This window comes from Drosophila innubila, assembly GCF_004354385.1.
Source record: "Drosophila innubila isolate TH190305 chromosome 2R unlocalized genomic scaffold, UK_Dinn_1.0 1_C_2R, whole genome shotgun sequence".
In the NCBI taxonomy this organism is placed as follows: Eukaryota; Metazoa; Arthropoda; class Insecta; order Diptera; family Drosophilidae; genus Drosophila; species Drosophila innubila.
In genome coordinates, this window is record NW_022995374.1 from 406,855 (window position 1) to 424,016 (window position 17,162).

The 17,162-nt window shown below is 34.0% G+C and overlaps 2 protein-coding genes across 2 annotated transcripts in view; both read right to left on the bottom strand.

Annotated features, from left to right (window-relative positions):
* Positions 1-16,838, bottom strand: part of LOC117785713 (transient receptor potential cation channel trpm) — a 67,520-nt gene extending 50,682 nt beyond the window's left edge. Inside the window, exon 1 of the mRNA XM_034623908.1 lies at positions 16,618-16,838. The gene's annotated coding sequence lies outside the window, so the exon portion shown is untranslated. The remainder of the gene's footprint in view (positions 1-16,617) is intronic.
* On the bottom strand, positions 376-1,999 carry LOC117785714 (NADH dehydrogenase [ubiquinone] flavoprotein 1, mitochondrial). The gene has a single exon (XM_034623915.1). It carries the CDS (start codon positions 1,939-1,941, stop codon positions 433-435), a length of 1,509 nt encoding a protein of 502 aa, XP_034479806.1. The 5' UTR covers positions 1,942-1,999; the 3' UTR covers positions 376-432.
* Positions 16,839-17,162: the final 324 nt, after the last annotated feature.

Here is a 17,162-nt window from a genome sequence, read left to right on the forward strand (position 1 = left end):
ACGTGTGGCATTCAAATGCCAGGAAGACTAATAAAATGCGGCCAAGGATGATGATGATGCTGGTAAGCAGGTGTCTACACAGCAAAAAAAAAAGACCTTATTTACATATTTTGTTCCTATCCTAATAGATCGCAGCTTAAAATATAAAAATAAAAATCTTCAATGAATCGGAAAAAAAAGAATATGTTATATATTCATGTGATATCAATAATTGTAACGTGGCGCTTTGATTAGAGTCGCCGCTTCAGTCAGAACAAGTCGCGGGTTCGAATCCCGCTTTAGCCAAAAAGGAACTTTTGAAGCAAAAATATTTTTAAAACATTTTTTTGTCAGTGTAATATACCCAATCAATATGCAATACAAATACAATCAATATGCAATTCAAATTCAATTTATTGGACAAACAAAGTGTAACTCCGAGTCAACTCAAACTTAACAGTCCTTGGCGTACTCCAGGATACGTTGCTCGATAAGTTGACCAAACTGCTGAACCAGAGCATGTGCCACATTAGCGTGACCTTCGGATAAGGCACAGATACATGTACCACCCCGCATTCGCTTTTGTATGGTATCCATAAAGTCTATCATATGCGGATGAGATTCACCTTTGGTAAAGCCCTTTGAGATTTCTGGGAACCAAATGGCGCTATCCCGACACGGAGTGCACTGCTTACACGTCTGCTTCTTGTAGAATTCTATAGAACGTTGCATGATTTCCAAAGGATCCGAATCCTTGCATATGACAATGAGGCCACCTGTGCCCAATCCACTGCCCAATGAATGCATACAATCGAAATCCATTAGCGCCTCCTCAGCGGAAATTTTGGGTAACAAAGGTGTAGACAATCCGCCTGGGAAGACTGCTAGGAGATTCTTCCAGCCACCACAAACGCCACCCGCATGCATTTCAATCAAATCCCTCAATGGCATAGACATTTCCTCCTCCACTGTGCAAGGATTATTCACATGACCGCTTATATTAAACAATTTGGTGCCGGAATTTTTATTCCTTCCCAGGCCGGTCCACCATTTAGCTCCACGGCGTAATATGGTAGGCACCACGGCAATGGACTCGGCATTAATTACCACCGTGGGATGATCAAAGTAACCCTTTTCATGGAGGTACGGCGGCCGTTTACGTGGTCTTCCCAATTTGCCCATCAGGCAATTTACCATTGCCGTCTCCTCTCCGGTCAGATAACGATCTCCCCGCTGTATATGCATATCGAATTTAATGCCCGCATCGCAGGCATTGCAACCAAGCAGTCCATAGCGATATGCCTCGGCCAGGGCAAATTGTAGATTACAGGACTCATTGTAGAATCGATTGCGGATGTAGACAATGCACTTCTCACAGCCCATGCAGAAACCGGCGAGCAGACAACCCTCAATTAGTTTATGCGGCTCATGGCGTAGAATTTCGCGATCCTTGCAGGTACCCGGTTCACCCTCGGCACAATTAAGTATCAGTATTTTGTTTTTAGCCTTGACTTCTTTTAAAAAATTCCATTTGATGCCGGAATAGAAGCCACTGCCACCCCGTCCACGCAATCCTGCCCTTTTAATCTCATCCAGTATCCAGTCTGGTCCCATTTCCAGCAAATCCGCAGTGCGATACCAATCTCCACGCTGGCAGGAACCCTTCAAGCGCCAGTCATGACGTCCATAGAGATTCTGAAAGACGCGATCGCAATCCTTCAGAGGTCCAAAGTCGGTTTTGGTATTCGTTAACATGCCTTTTGGAGGCTCCATTGGTTTTTTTGCCTTGGGTTGATCCCCGCTTGATCCTGCCGTGCTCTCTGCTGTGCATCCTTTACTCATTCCCTTTACATCCGTAATTTTAACGGTGTTTCCAGTATTTCCGGTCAGCAGAGAAGAATTTCTTTCCCATGGCAAACGTCTTAAAAATGCAGTTCTTAGTGCTAACATTTGTGTGATCATATTTTGTAAATTTAAAAAATATATAGATTCTATTTCACCGACTACAAATAGTAAACTAAATAATATATTCAACAATTGATTGAAACGACAACTTATGAGTACTTTGATTCAACACAACTCGTTCCAACTAAAATTCAAACAAATACATCATTATTTATAAAACAAAAACATATTTTACAATTAAATAGAAAAAAACTATTTGAATTGTATACTAAATTTAAAAAGAATATTAAAATATAGTTACAATTGTGTATGTTAATTTATTAGTAATTTTGAATTGATAAATCTTAAAATTATTTTTAAATAAATATAATTATAAATAGAGTCTATTTTTCTATTCTGCTGCATATTCACTTATTATAATTAAATTTTCTCTCATGTAGTTTTCATCTTCCCCATCTTAATGCTCTACTAATCCTTTTCAAACGAAAACAAGCAGACGCAGTCAGATATAAATAGCTCTAGTTAAAATTAGTTTTTTCAAAAACGAAAGAAAATGAAAGGAATTTTTTATATATCACAGAATAGAGGACGACAATTTGAAGTCATAGAAGACTAAAACTTGACAAGCGCTGCTTAAGCTTTTCAGCTTATATAAACACTCACACACACATATATATATATACACCCACACACACACACACACACACACACACACACGCGCGTGCCTTACACATTGCCCACGCAGTTATCCTGTTGTGAAAACTTAAACGCATACGTATACGTAATTTTATATGAATCGACGCTTGCTCTCAGTCCACATGAATTGCTTTATGGACATTCTCAACAGTCTGCCGACAACAACAGCAGCAACAACAACAATAACACACAAATAAAAAAAAAACAGCTCATTTAATTTATGCGCCCATGCGGTAAAGACTTTAATAAGTAACAAAAGGCATCTCTTCTGGATAGGAGTGAATACAGAAGGCAAGGCGAAAGAACAAGAGTACTGCATGTGTGTGTGTGTGTGTGACAGGTGCACAAACAGCAGGTAGCAGCTCCTACGCCCTAAAAAGCGCTCAATTAGTAGACTTTGTCGTTCTGTACTATGGAACCAACTTTACTGATAAAAACTAGGTTCAAAAATCTAAATGTTGCTCTCCGACTTAAAGTTAGAAGTTGTTCTTTTTTTCAGTGTAGACATTGTCGTACTGCATTATGGAGCCACCTTCACATTTTGAATCTTTTCTACTCCCCCTATAAAGAGCAGAGCCATAAAAGCATTTCTGCAGATTGCTTCAAGTGCTTCTGCTCAGTTCTCATAATTATATTTGCCCCACAACTGCTGCAAGTTCATTAACAAAATGGCACGCCATATGGCAAAGCCTTTAGACTGATTTAATGCCTGCAGCCCCAACTTGAAAGTCTGAAAGTCTTAAGTCTGTCATATCCAATTAAACAATTTAGGTGTTGCATTAAGCTGACTTAGAGCCACATGAATACAAACCTCAAGGTAACTTGATATTGCCAGGCAATTTGGCCCCACTTTGTCAATTTTAGCACTTGGTCAACTTAAGTGTCCTTACAACTATCCAACTTGTATTTAGTACAATAAATTGTCTGCTGATCTGAACAGACTGTGCGAAAATACATTGTGGATTTGTCTGTGGCGCGGATTTCACTGTTATTTATACACACATAAGGACATTAAAATAGGTTAAAAATACGATTATTTTTTAAATGCTTGGAATTCTCTTTTCTATTCTATTTCATTTTGAAAATGTATTTATTTATTTAATTTTTCTATAGACTATGTCCAATTTGAATAAATGTCAAAACGAATTAATGTGATGATTTAATTTAATAATTTTTTAAATCACAATTTGTGTCTACTTCGTGAGCTTATTAAAGTCGCACTTTTCTTTTAATAAAAACTTTCACACCTATTTTAATGTCCATATGTGTACAATACGTTCGAGCTCTTTAACTCGGTTTGTTTGGTAGATTGGTAGTTGGCCCACTTGACCTCATGCTGTTTTCTTTATGTCCCATTTGTTTGGTTTTTGTTGATTACATTTTTATTATTTTATTGTTGTTTTGTGGTGTTTTATACTTTGATTTTTTGCGATGCACATAAATTTATTATACTCTCTATCTCTCTTTCTCTCTGTTGCTCTCATAAGAAGCCCGTCAACGGTACAGGCATCTAGCTGACATAAAAAATAGCATTGCATACTTTAGTGTGCGCCATGACCGTGACAGATAAAAAAGCAACAATAATGCCCACAAATTACCTCTAATGCATTAAAATGGAGTGAGTGCAATAAGCACTAAAATTGTAGTTTATTCTCAGCACTATTATTATTATATTTATTCGAGTACAAAGAGAGAATGACTGCTAAGCAGGCACAGAAGGGAATGAATAGTTCTAGAATTTAAGAAAATAAATTCCCGTCAGACGAGCGTCATTTCAACGACCCTTTGTATCGAATGAACATTGGGTGACCAGTGGGATTTTTGTTTAACAACCGATGAGAATAATGTAACTGACGATTACACCCACAGTGAAAAAGTGACGGTAAAAAACCCAGATAAAATAATACTAACTCGGCATTTAAAAAGAGTATAGACAAAGTAATAATTTATTTATTCTTGTGTTGTATTGATTTTATTATTCAACACGAACTGGTTAATTGTTGTCATTTGCTTGTGTGACTTCTATTAGATGGTAGAGCAGATGTGGACAATGCCACACGTAGTGGGAAATTCGATTTCTGGACACCACTGTCATATGCAATTAACCTACGATTTATCGAATGAGCTGAATGCGCTTGGAGTATTTAAATGTCGCTAAAAGCTTATGATAATGCTGTTAAGACATTAGCTAAACTAAGGAAAAACGCTGATGATAATTTCAATAAAATAGAAACCAATAAATATAAGTACATCAGATGCAACATAAAGCTCAGAAATTCTTTAAGAACTTAAGTATTGATCGGATTACGAGCTCAGCTGTAGAGAAACTAATATGCAAATGGGTTTTTAACAGCATTGTAATCAGCCTTGGAGTAGGCAACATAATTGAAGATTATAACAAAGGATGCATATAAATAGCTAACAACAATAATGCAACAATTGCCGTGGAAAGAATCAAAGTGAATGCGTCATGACTTGACTGCATTAACTGCACTCTTTTAGCCATTTTAGACACTTGACTCACGTGCAAGTGTGTGTGAACAGCAATCAATAAACGCCAGCAAAGAGCAGCACCTAAACCTCAAGGACCCAAGGACCCTCCACATCGCGACACATCGCGACGAGGCGAGACGACTTTAAATAAGTTAATTTGCATATACTCACGCACACACTTATACACACACAAGTCAATACAAGTACATAAGACAACTACGAGCACTACAGTCGAGCTGATCGACTGTTAGATGCCCAGTACCCGTTTCTTCGCAACCGTTCAATTTAATCAGTATAAATAAAAAATATAAAAAAAATGGGGAAAAATTAAACTACAAAAAGATTACTACACGGATACTTACTATTTTCTGATGATAAAAAAATACATCAAAATATCGATAGGTCGAATTACGCAAAATTACTATTTCCATTTTCTCCATACTCTTCCCATGACACTTTTTTTACCAACTTCAAACTTTCATAACTTTGTCAAATCTCAACCGATTTCCTTGGGGATTATCAATTTTATCATTATTTGGTGCCTATTTTCATTCTGCATCAAAATTGGAAAACTAAATTTTTCTTCCTTCACTGTCCATTTTTTCCATGTTTTCGATCACTGCCCATTTTCCCCATACTATTCCCTTGACACTTTCTCACCAACTTCAAACTGTCATAACTTTGTCAAATCTCAACCGATTTTCTTGCGGAATATCAATTTTATCATTATTTGGTCCCTATTTTTATTCTGCATCAAAATTGGAAAATTGAATTTTTCTTCCTTCACTGTCTATTTTTCCCATGGGTTGATCACTGTCCATCTCCCCATACTCTTACCTTGACACTTTCTCACCAACTTCACACTGTCATAACTTTGTCAAATTTTAGCCGATTTCCTTGCGGAATATCAATTTTATCATTATTTGGTCCCTATTTTCATTCTGCATCAAAATTGGAAAACTAAATTTTTCTTCCTTCACTGTCCATTTTTTCCATGTTTTCGATCACTGCCCATTTTCCCCATACTATTCCCTTGACACTTTTTCACCAACTTCAAACTTTCATAACTTTGTCAAATCTCAACCGATTTTCTTGCGGAATATCAATTTTATCATTATTCGGTTCCTATTTTCATTCTGGATCAAAATTGGAAAACTTAATTTTTCTTTCGTTCTATCAATTTTTTTTTCATACTTTCGATCACTGTCTATCCCCCCATACTCTTCCCTTGAAACTTTTTCACCAACTTCTAACTTTCATAACTTTGTCAAATCTCAACCGATTTTCTTGCGGAATATCAATTTTATCATTATTCGGTTCCTATTTTCATTCTGCATCAAAATTGGAAAACTAAATTTTTCTTTCGTTCTATCAATTTTTTTCCATACTTTCGATCACTGTCTATCCCCCCATACTCTTCCCTTGAAACTTTTTCACCAACTTCAAACTTTCATAACTTTGTCAAATCTCAACCGATTTTCTTGCGGAATATCAATTTTATCATTATTCGGTTCCTATTTTCATTCTGCATCAAAATTGAAAACTAAATTTTCTTTCGTTCTATCAATTTTTTCCATACTTTCGATCACTGTCTATCCCCCCATACTCTTCCCTTGAAACTTTTTCACCAACTTCAAACTTTCATAACTTTGTCAAATCTCAACCGATTTTCTTGCGGAATATCAATTTTATCATTATTCGGTTCATATTTTATTCTGCATCAAAATTAGAAAACTAAATTTTTCTTTCGTTCTATCAATTTTTTTCCATACTTTCGATCACTGTCTATCCCCCCAAACTTTCATAACTTTGTCAAATCTCAACCGATTTTCTTGCGGAATATCAATTTTATCATTATTCGGTTCCTATTTTCATTCTGCATCAAAATTGGAAAACTAAATTTTTCTTTCGTTCTATCAATTTTTTTCCATACTTTCGATCACTGTCTATCCCCCCATACTCTTCCCTTGACACTTTTTCACCAACTTCAAACTTTCATTACTTTGTCAAATCTTAACCGATTTCCTTGCGAAATATCAATTTTATCATTATTTGGTCCCTATTCTGCATCAAAATTGGAAAATTCAATTTTTCTTCCTTCACTGTCCATTTTTGCATGTTTTCGATCACTGCCCATTTTTTCCATACTATTCCCTTGACACTTTTTCACCAACTTCAAACTTTCATTACTTTGTCAAATCTTAACCGATTTTCTTGAGAAAAATCAATCAAATCGTTATTTGGTCAATATTTTCATTCGGCATTTAAATTTTAACAGACATTTATACTTTCATCACTATAAATTTTTTTTTTATTAATAATAAAAATATGTTAGCGTTGCTTTAAAGCTTAAAACAGCCATAAATTAAGTTATATATTTCCAAACTTGATACGATTATAAAAGATTAAAGACAACGTTTATCGCCAGGTAGATAGTTCTACCTTTAAAATTGCTCTTACTCTCATAATAACTAAGATCTAAATGTTTACACAAAAGTAAAGACCTTGTCACAAACCGAATAGCTAGTGTGTACCCTTTGAATACTGGGCTAGACGCAGTGTCAGCAACAAAGCCAACAATTTACCCGGCTGTCAGTCGTGCCGCATACTAAAGTTATTGTCTTGAATGAGGCAGCTGCACATGGTTAATGGCTAGTCACACACTGAAGAACCACTTAGTGCCTTGAGGGTTACGGGCTACGGGTAAATGTGCCCGCAACTGTTGCAACGTGTTTGCGGAATCGTTTACCCCATCTATTATCACTGCAGATAAGGAGAGACTGCTGTTAACTGGCGATAAATTGTTAGATAGTTCGACCTGAGGCATCTTTTGTTTCTCTTTTCTGCACTCAATTCATTTAGTTTACCATTCTTCTCACTACACTGATAGGAAAAACGTTCTAAAACCAAGATTTTTAACTCAGAATTAAGAATTTTGATCTAAAAAATTACGGAAGATTTCAATTAAGAAGAAGTTCTTATCAAACAGACGATGATAAGATGAATGTAGTTAATTTTAGACGTTGGTTTTGGCGTAGCTTTTAAGGCCTGCATTTTTTAAAATTATGAACCCTTTGAAACCTTCGAAACTAATTTTATTATTGTATTTAAATATTAATTGATTTAAGCTAATTATATAGCATGCACTCGCGCGCTCCTCTTTTTACAGAGGATAATATTAAAATGGTGAAATAAGGAAACAATAAAATAGTAAAAACTAAGATTCACAAGGTTTAGAAGTTTTGCAATTTCAGTTATGAAACTGAGAGGTGAAAAGCGTTAAATTCGCATTCACGCATAGCCGCGTTCACCTCAATGTGTAACTGATGTTTGCATGTGTGAATGGGTGTATGTGTGTGTATAATATGCAAGTTGTTGGAGAGCCATAAACAAAACTAAAAATATTTATAACAAGCAAACACGCGGCGCATTTGGTCGACTGGACATGGTCCCTCGCCAAGTCACGGTCATTTGCATATGACCAGCACACACACACACACACACACACACACACATACACATGCCACATGCCCCATTTCAGTACTTGCCAAGTAGTGTTGCCAGAGCTACTTTTTTTTGCCATCAAAAGTGATTTTTTATTAAGTCTTTTTATAAAATCTTAAGCTTTTCTCACTGATTTACTTTTATAACTCTACTGAAACCCAAAAAATCGGTAAGTTTCGAAACGAAATATCCGAATAATTACCGATTCATGTATAACGGCTAACCTCGGCTCAATCAAGTCTAAAATTCAATTATGTTGTTAGGTGTTATTTTGATTTTAATATAAATATTAATCTTTTTAGATAGTTTAACTTTTAAGCCAAGGAACAGCTTTTTTTTTTGTTTTAAAAGTTGGCAGCACTGATTTCAAGTTACACACACAAACACAAATGCACAAGCTAACGGGAATGGGAGCACCGCTGACATTAAGAGTCATGCAAGTTAATCACGTGGCATGAAAAGTCACGCAAACACACACACACACACGTACGTACGTTGCTGACCTCCGGCTGCTGCAGATTCCCATAGATACGCCCTTCAACACGGCGTATTAAAAAGTGAAAACATGCAAATAATAGTATAAAATGGCGAACGACACTGCAACAAACAAATTCCAACAACCAGAAACACAAGTTTCGAGGGATTTCAAACACATCTACAAAATGAAAAAACAGAATGGTTCTTTAACTACCTTAGTTGCATCAATGGGCATGCAAAATGACCTTCCGCTAGGAAATCGCTTAAGTTTTGCCAAAAGTTATGCCAGTTCGTCAGTTGGTCAGACTTTTGATCGAAAGTTTTAGGGATTGATTAATTTTGCCAATTAAAATTGTTATTAGTTGTTTAAGTATTAAAAAACTGAGCTTAACGTTCAGTTGTATATTTTTTTATGCAAGTTGCATATTTTTCAGGATTTGTTCTGTCTCAGAATTTAGTGTCTGTTCATTGGGGCACGTGCATAAATAAATTTAAAAATTTTTTGTGACCCGATTCGGTTGCACTGCCAATGGCAAGTCAACAAGGAGAAAACACGACGATAAAGTAAGACGATGTCAGGCGTACTTTTGATACTCTGTAAAAGGAGATAGAAAGGTATTATGTGTTTTCGCAGCAGAAAGATGAGTGTATCACATATTAAAGAATGCAGTACTTAGCACGAGGTATATTGTAGTCGTGCGCCTTTAAACTTTATCTAATTTTGTGGTAAATAGAAAAGTTTGGCACTTTTTGGCCAACACGTAACTGGGCTAAAACTTCTTGTGTTGCTTTGGAAAACAGGAATTTTTCACATTTAGACTTTGCTTTTTGACTTGTCATGACAACTGCTTAATGGGTGTGTACACACACACACACACACAGAGGGAGAGGGAGACACAGAGAGAGAGAGGGAGAGAGAGAAAGATGACTGACGTAATGCGTTAAGCCGGGTTGGTCAAAACTAAGAAGCTTACGCTGCTTAAAGCACAAACAAATGCTAAGAGATGTACAAATATTCAATTGCAACGAAAGTAAAGAATTGAAAAAATATTATTCGAGTTCTACATATGTCTTTGATGAATTTCATTTGTATGTAAAGCTGCAATAACTCGAGAATTATTTTATTTTTATTTCTGATTCCCTGATGCATGTCGATGTCCCAACTTAACCAAGCAACAGTTACAAAACTCAAAAAAGGGCCCAAAGGGGCAAACAATAAGGGCCCCAAAGCACAAAGAGGCAATTTTTAGTGGGCGGGTCGAACAGTTAAATGGTCGGATGGTATCTCTCTCTCTTTCTGTTTGCGTGAGTCAACAATACACGAGGATTTGCACTCATATTTACAGCAGATATTCAGCAGATATAACTCGAAATGTTTTAGAGGCACATTTAAGAGAGAGAGAGAGAGAGAGAGAGCAAGAGCAAGAGAAAGAGAGCAAGAGAGGAAGAGAGAAAGAGGGAGGAGCACAAAAGCCATTACCAACATGTTTGTGTTTCATTAAAAATTTAAGACTCGCCTTTGCAAAAGGTATTACAAATCTAAAAAAAAAAATGAATGTGCAAAATCCAGACTCTTGTTTATGACATGCGACAAATTTTTAAGGCGCATTGAAAACGTTACAACGATGAAGTTGTAAACATTGGCTACACTACAAAAAAAAGACCTACTTCTAAAATCCATAACATTCATTTTTCATAGTTTGTTCTTAAAATAAGACCATTTCAGGAAGAATTAAAAATACAAAGAATATTAATCTAAGAAATCGCAGTTCCTAATATGAGAATGACAAGCTTAAATCTCTAGTTAGAGTCGCCGTCTCAGTTTGAAAACAAACACGGGTTTGAATCCCAGTCTAGCCAAAGAAAAACATTTCAAAAGAGTATTTTGAAAAAAACACACACAATGACAGAAAAAAATCTATAAAACCCGCTTTATTATGTTTTATTAATTGTCTTGAGTACTTAAGAACATTTGTGGTCTTGATAATATAAAAATTTTCAATCTTATAAAAAGAATTTGGTCTTATTAGAAATGTTTTTAAGCCCAAAATATATTTTCTAACCTTGAGAGTTTAATGTTCTCAACTCATTTTTTACACCTATATTCTGAGTTCTGAGCCGAACATATTGATTGTCCATTTTTTTATCAGTGTAGCAGTCGTAAATAAAGTAAACATGCTATGAGACACATAAATTGAGCCTTCTATAAGTTATAACCAAAGTCAAATAATGAGAGTGTCATCTGCAACATCATATAAAAAAAAATATCGTTCCAATTTTAATGCATAATCTGATAATCGCATTTGGGTTATAGTCAAGTTTAAGTTTGCCGTCAACTGTTGGCATAACACTTGCCCCGTTTTGGCCTTCAAATGTTTCACGCAGTTAAGAGAGACTTGGCTGCAGTTCAAAATCGATAGAAGCATACATTTAGATAGGCCCAAGAGTAGACAAGAAAATTCGTCTCCTAGGACCAACTTCCTCCTTAAGTTGGAACTTGCAGCTGCTTGAAATGAAATCCTTGAAATCCATGAAATGAGTAACGAAACATCTGCAATTTCCTCTCGTTCTGTCTCAAATATATTACTGGCAAATTATTTTTCTCGTTATCTCTGAGCCAATGTGGCACAAACTGTTGGACACATTTCGTGTCCCAACCCGAATTTCTATTCCCTACGCCCTGTTATATTCATTAACGTCAATGGCCATCAATATTTATGAGAATTGAATATATTGTCGGCGAAACTGATACTCTAAATAGGCTAAAATGCGCTGGGCATTAAATGTGTTTTTGTGTGCGGTCAGCAGTGCGTATACTCAATATGCAAATAGCACACACAATCGAATTACGCATACGCTCAGTATCACAGCATTAAAGGCATCCGAAATTTGCATTGTCACTCAAATTTAATATCAACTTAACGCATATATAAAATTCGGAATTTATTTACAATTTTATATATTCTTCTATTCTACAAAGCGTACTTTCATCAGTTGCCGAATTGCCGTAATTAACTAATATTTATTTATCTATTAAACAATCTACTTTTATGAACACATCACGGGATAAATGAACTCGGAGAATACTGCTTTATAAACAACAGTTTTGCACAGGTTCTATTATCTCATTCTAGTTTCATCCATTGTAAAATTCAATCTGAATTCATGTTTATGCAATTGGCCATGCATCAAATTCGAGGCTCTTAAACATTTAGCTGAAAGTGAATTCTTGTATATGTAGATTGTATATGCATCTATCAAATTTAGTTCTTTGTGTGTCAGCACTGTGCAATATAATTGATTTATTGCTCATACGCCATGGTGATCAGAAGACTCAACTTAAAGCAGTCTTTAAATGTCGAAACTAAAATTTGTTGATTTTAATACAATTTGAATGCAGGATGATCTCAGAATCAAGTTTAAAGTGTCGTTTTATATTAATTAAGATATAAGGAGTTGATTAAAAGTGGAATCCTAAGATTCAAAATTTTCATCTTTCAAAATTCCAAAGGGAGGACCCTTATCATGAAAATCGACATGCAGATCTAGAGAGAAAATTTGTTGACTACCAAAAGCATTTACTCAAATAATTATTTATATTCTAAACTTGGAATATTCACATTTTGCATATTGTAAAACACAGAATTTATGTTTGTATTGTAAACAGAGAAAGTTTCCGCACTAGAAAATAAATACAAACTTAAAGATTTTATCGCTGCGCAGTGACGCAATTTAGTGAGAGATGTGATTGCACTAAAGACAAATAGAGGTGTACGTTCTACCTAAAATACTTGTATATACAATATCTTATTATTTTTAGAGTTTTATCTAAATCACAAAACCGACTTTAGCTGACATTCAAAAGACAGACAAAGTGTGTGTACCTTGAAATTTTCATGTTTGCCCTGTCAGCTTCTTCATTCTTCTTCTTCGCTTCGCTTCTGACGCTACTATTGCCCCTGTGTCTGTTTTTCTCTTTTCCCAGCTTGTCTGTATGTCTGTTTGTTTTTATTGCGCCTTATTGTCGACTAGTTGTCGTCGCCTCCAGTTTTATCAGTTTATCAGCTTGCATAGCAATGAGGCGAAATGGCAATGCGTGTGTTTTCAACTCAGAGACTGACTCTTACCAATAATACACTTGTTTAAAACTGCAGTCACTGAAATCAGTACTAAGTTCTCAAAGTACTACGAGTATGTTTTAATAGTTCTAAAAGTTGAACAAGAAATCTACAAAACTTTTCCAACAAGTTTTGAGAATGTAATTGATCATTCTTTTTATGAACTTAATAGTTTTTAGAGCGAAAAGATTTAAAAAGTCAAATATCTTACCATTTATGTTAAAAAAAATAAAATAAAAATTCCCACTTCAGATATTTTACAAGAGGAATATTATGAAAAGTGTTATTGATGATTGTTAAAAAAAGAACATCCTATTGTCTTTAAATCTTAAAGGTTTTCATACATATTCTTTAATTTTTCACACATTTTTTTAAATAGCAATAAACCATCGTTTTACTAAATTGCTTGTAAAAATTTTCAAATTGACGGAATAAATTGAATTTCAAATTGTGCAATTGGACAAAAGTTATGAGGCAAAAACAAAAGGGGGTACTTATTGTAATCAGCGAAAGTAAAGGTGTAGAATTTGTGAAAGTGCATTAGTTAAACACCCACATTAAGACCTATGTATTTTCATATTTTTCTAACCGAACACTTTCCCTTACTAATTGTAATCATAGGAAATAAAGTTGTAGAATTTGTGACAATCAAGCTGTCCACTTAGAGAGTACACCACCCACGCATAAGCACACATACACACACATCACTTAAGCACACACATATAGACCTATAGCTATCTACACTTGTGCACAACATAAGCTGCAAATGTTTGTTTAACGTGGTTGGTGTGTGAGAGATTCTATATTTGAGCTGTGCTCACGTACAAGTATACAAGTGTACACTGAGAAAAAATACCAACTTCTAAAATTAAGAACATTCATCTTTTATATTTTGTTCTTAAAATAACAATATTTAAAGATCAAATTACTAATATTAAGAATATTTATCTAAAATATTGCAGTTCATAGTATGGAATTTAAAACTTTAAGTGTGTGAAATATGTTATATTTTCATGTTAAACCAAAAATTGTTTTTTTCCAGAATTATATTTGTGGTCTTGAAAATATACGAATCTTTGTTCTTTGATAAGAAATTTGAATTTAAAATATCCCAAGTTGTGTTTATTCAAACAAAATTCTTAGTTTTGAGACCAAAATTTTGATTTTAGTTCATTTTTTATTCTCAGTGTATGTATTGAAGTTTGTCTTTCGGATTTGACAGTCAACTCTGTATTCTTCTAGTTCTTCTGCTCCTTCTTCTATGGCATTAAGTTGATTTCGCGCTTCAATGGATTTTGCTGTTGCCACAACTGTGACTTTAGTTTTTGGCTAAGGATTTAAGGACTTGGTAGCTAATCCACTTTGATACGCTCAATCAAATACTTTTGCCTTTCATACATATTGTTGCAAACGCTGGAGATTTTATATATTTATAAACGAAAATTAGTGTCGGAAATCAATCAAACGTTAATAATATGGCCAGTTTTATCTCTTGTATTGTGTTTTATCAGTTTTCAAATGTATTTACATATTAAAAAAGGGGAATGATGCTTCTTTAAAAAACTTTTTGATTAAAAACTGTAACTTATTGTCGCCTTAATTAAAGCTAATTACCTTTCTAATAACAACAAATTTTACTAAATCAAAAGCATTAATAAAATCCCTAAAACAGACTTTTTTAATGTCACCCACTCACCAAAATCTGACAAAAGTCAAGGGGCAAACTAAATTAATTCAATAGAAATTTTTGACTTGTGACTTTGTATTACTTTATAAACTAATTAAATCCTTTTGAAAGTATTGAATGAGGTGGGTACCTTAAAGTTTGCAAAGTCAACGTTCTTAAATTTTGTTCAATTTATTTAAGCACAGACAATACAGAATTTTTTAGCGTTTACAATAACCCGAAACAAGATTTTCAACAAGCGTCTTAGCAAGTTCCACATAAACACACAATATCTACCTAATTTATGTAAATTTTTCAAAGGACCTTGAGTTAAGAACCGTCTGCAAAGTTTGTAGGCTTTAGATTACAGTCAAAACTTAATCATATACGCAAATCGTATGTACATATTGTAATTGATGCAACAACTACAAAAAACATATCTTGAATATTAAATGAATTTCTCAAATCATTGATTTTTTTTTGGAATAGCGTTGAAGCCGTTTCTGTAGAATATGATTTTCTAATGTCGTCTATTTGTAATGTTTTGAGCGTCCTTCAAGATGATACTTCATGCCTTCAATTATTAAACAGTGTCATATTTCCCTTTCTTTTGAAATGGTTCCCTTTGACCTTTACATACACAAAGCCCTCACAACAATTACCGAAGTTCAAAATATTTTTTTATTTAAACAGTTATTTAAGAATTTTAGCTTACAGGCAGAAGATGGTAAAACAAAGTTTTATTTATAATATTTAAATAGGTTATAAAAATATCACTTTTAGTTTTTAGTTTTAGTAATAAAAAGATTATACTACTATACAAAAAAAGATTATCTACAATTCTTTCTGTTTCAGTCTAGTTTACGATTCCTGATTTTTACCATAATTCTATGTAAAAAGACTTCTGGTCATTGACATTAATTACAGCTGATTAACTTTAAGATCCTTAGCTGCTAAAAAGCCACAACAGAATTTTCAAGTTTTGGCAAAAAATGTCAGCAGTAATTTCTGTTAATTTACTATGTTCAGACCACAGACAGTGGGAAAGTTGGTACAACTTTTATTTTCGTCAGTTTTAGGAGCCGCTCATCGCGTGTGCTGTGCGCCTAATTGTATGCTGTAATTTATGTTGAAAGTTTTGCAAATTTCTCATTTCATGCGCTTGTGAGCATGCAACACTTTCGCGTTATTATAAAATTCCAGCAGGTGAGAGATTTATGCCAGGGCCATTAGGCTGCCGAGTTTTCCTGCAATATCTACACAGATAAAAAAAATAAAGCGCTTTAGTGCGTCGAGAACATGAAATTTGTTCAGTTAGAAAACGCATCTTGGTTTTAAAAACACTTCAAATAAGACAAAGATTTTATTAATTAGATTAAAAATTCTTTAATGTTTAAGACCTCAATGATAAGTATAGAAATAAATGTACCTAAATACTGAGTATGAAAAAGAAAGGTTTTAAATTTATAAAATTTTAATCGTTTTTTTTTATATAAATTCATATTTTATGTATCTTCTTTTTAAATATTTTTTTTTTTATATGTTTTTCTTGGCCAGAGCGTAATAGTTTGACATGAAAATATAACATATTTCAAACAATTAAAGTTTTTTATCTCATACTAAGAAGTGCTAGTTTTCAGATTAATATTTTTAATATTCTTCAAATGGTCTTACTTAAAGAACACAATATGTAAGGCGAAGGCTCTCAATTTTAGTAGTTGGTCTTTTATTTCAGTGTATGCGAGTCAGTGCCAAAAGCAGAAATCTGTCAAGACTCACCTTTAATATTTGCCAGGCATTTGCTTAATGGAACGGAACGCCGGAAAAAGCTGAAATAGCAACTTTTGTATTTTTGTTGATTTCTTGTGTTGCTTTATCCGGGTGTTTATAAGATTCTCCAGTACTTAAGATTGAGCTTATTGTTTATAATTGTTGTAATTGTTTTTATGGTTAATTTCACACTGTTTTAATTAAGCAATAGATTAGATAAACAAACTAACTAGTTTTAACAACGTTTTCGAAGGTTCATTAGATGAGAGAAGTAAAAACACTTAAACATTTTGTATTGTTTGTAATATTCTTATTTCATAATTTCCACTTTTTTTGCACTTTTCAATTTTGGAATTTCCATTTCATTTTATTACTATTTATTTAGTCTTGTTTTATTGCAGATTACTTTATTTGTTTGTCTTTCTTCTCAAGTGATTTTTTCTTTTCGGTATAAAAGAAAACAGGTAACAGTCCAAACGTAAAAAATCGCGTTGAATAACCCGGAAGAATTTCTTACCAAAAAATATTTATCTCATTTATTGTGTTTGTATGCT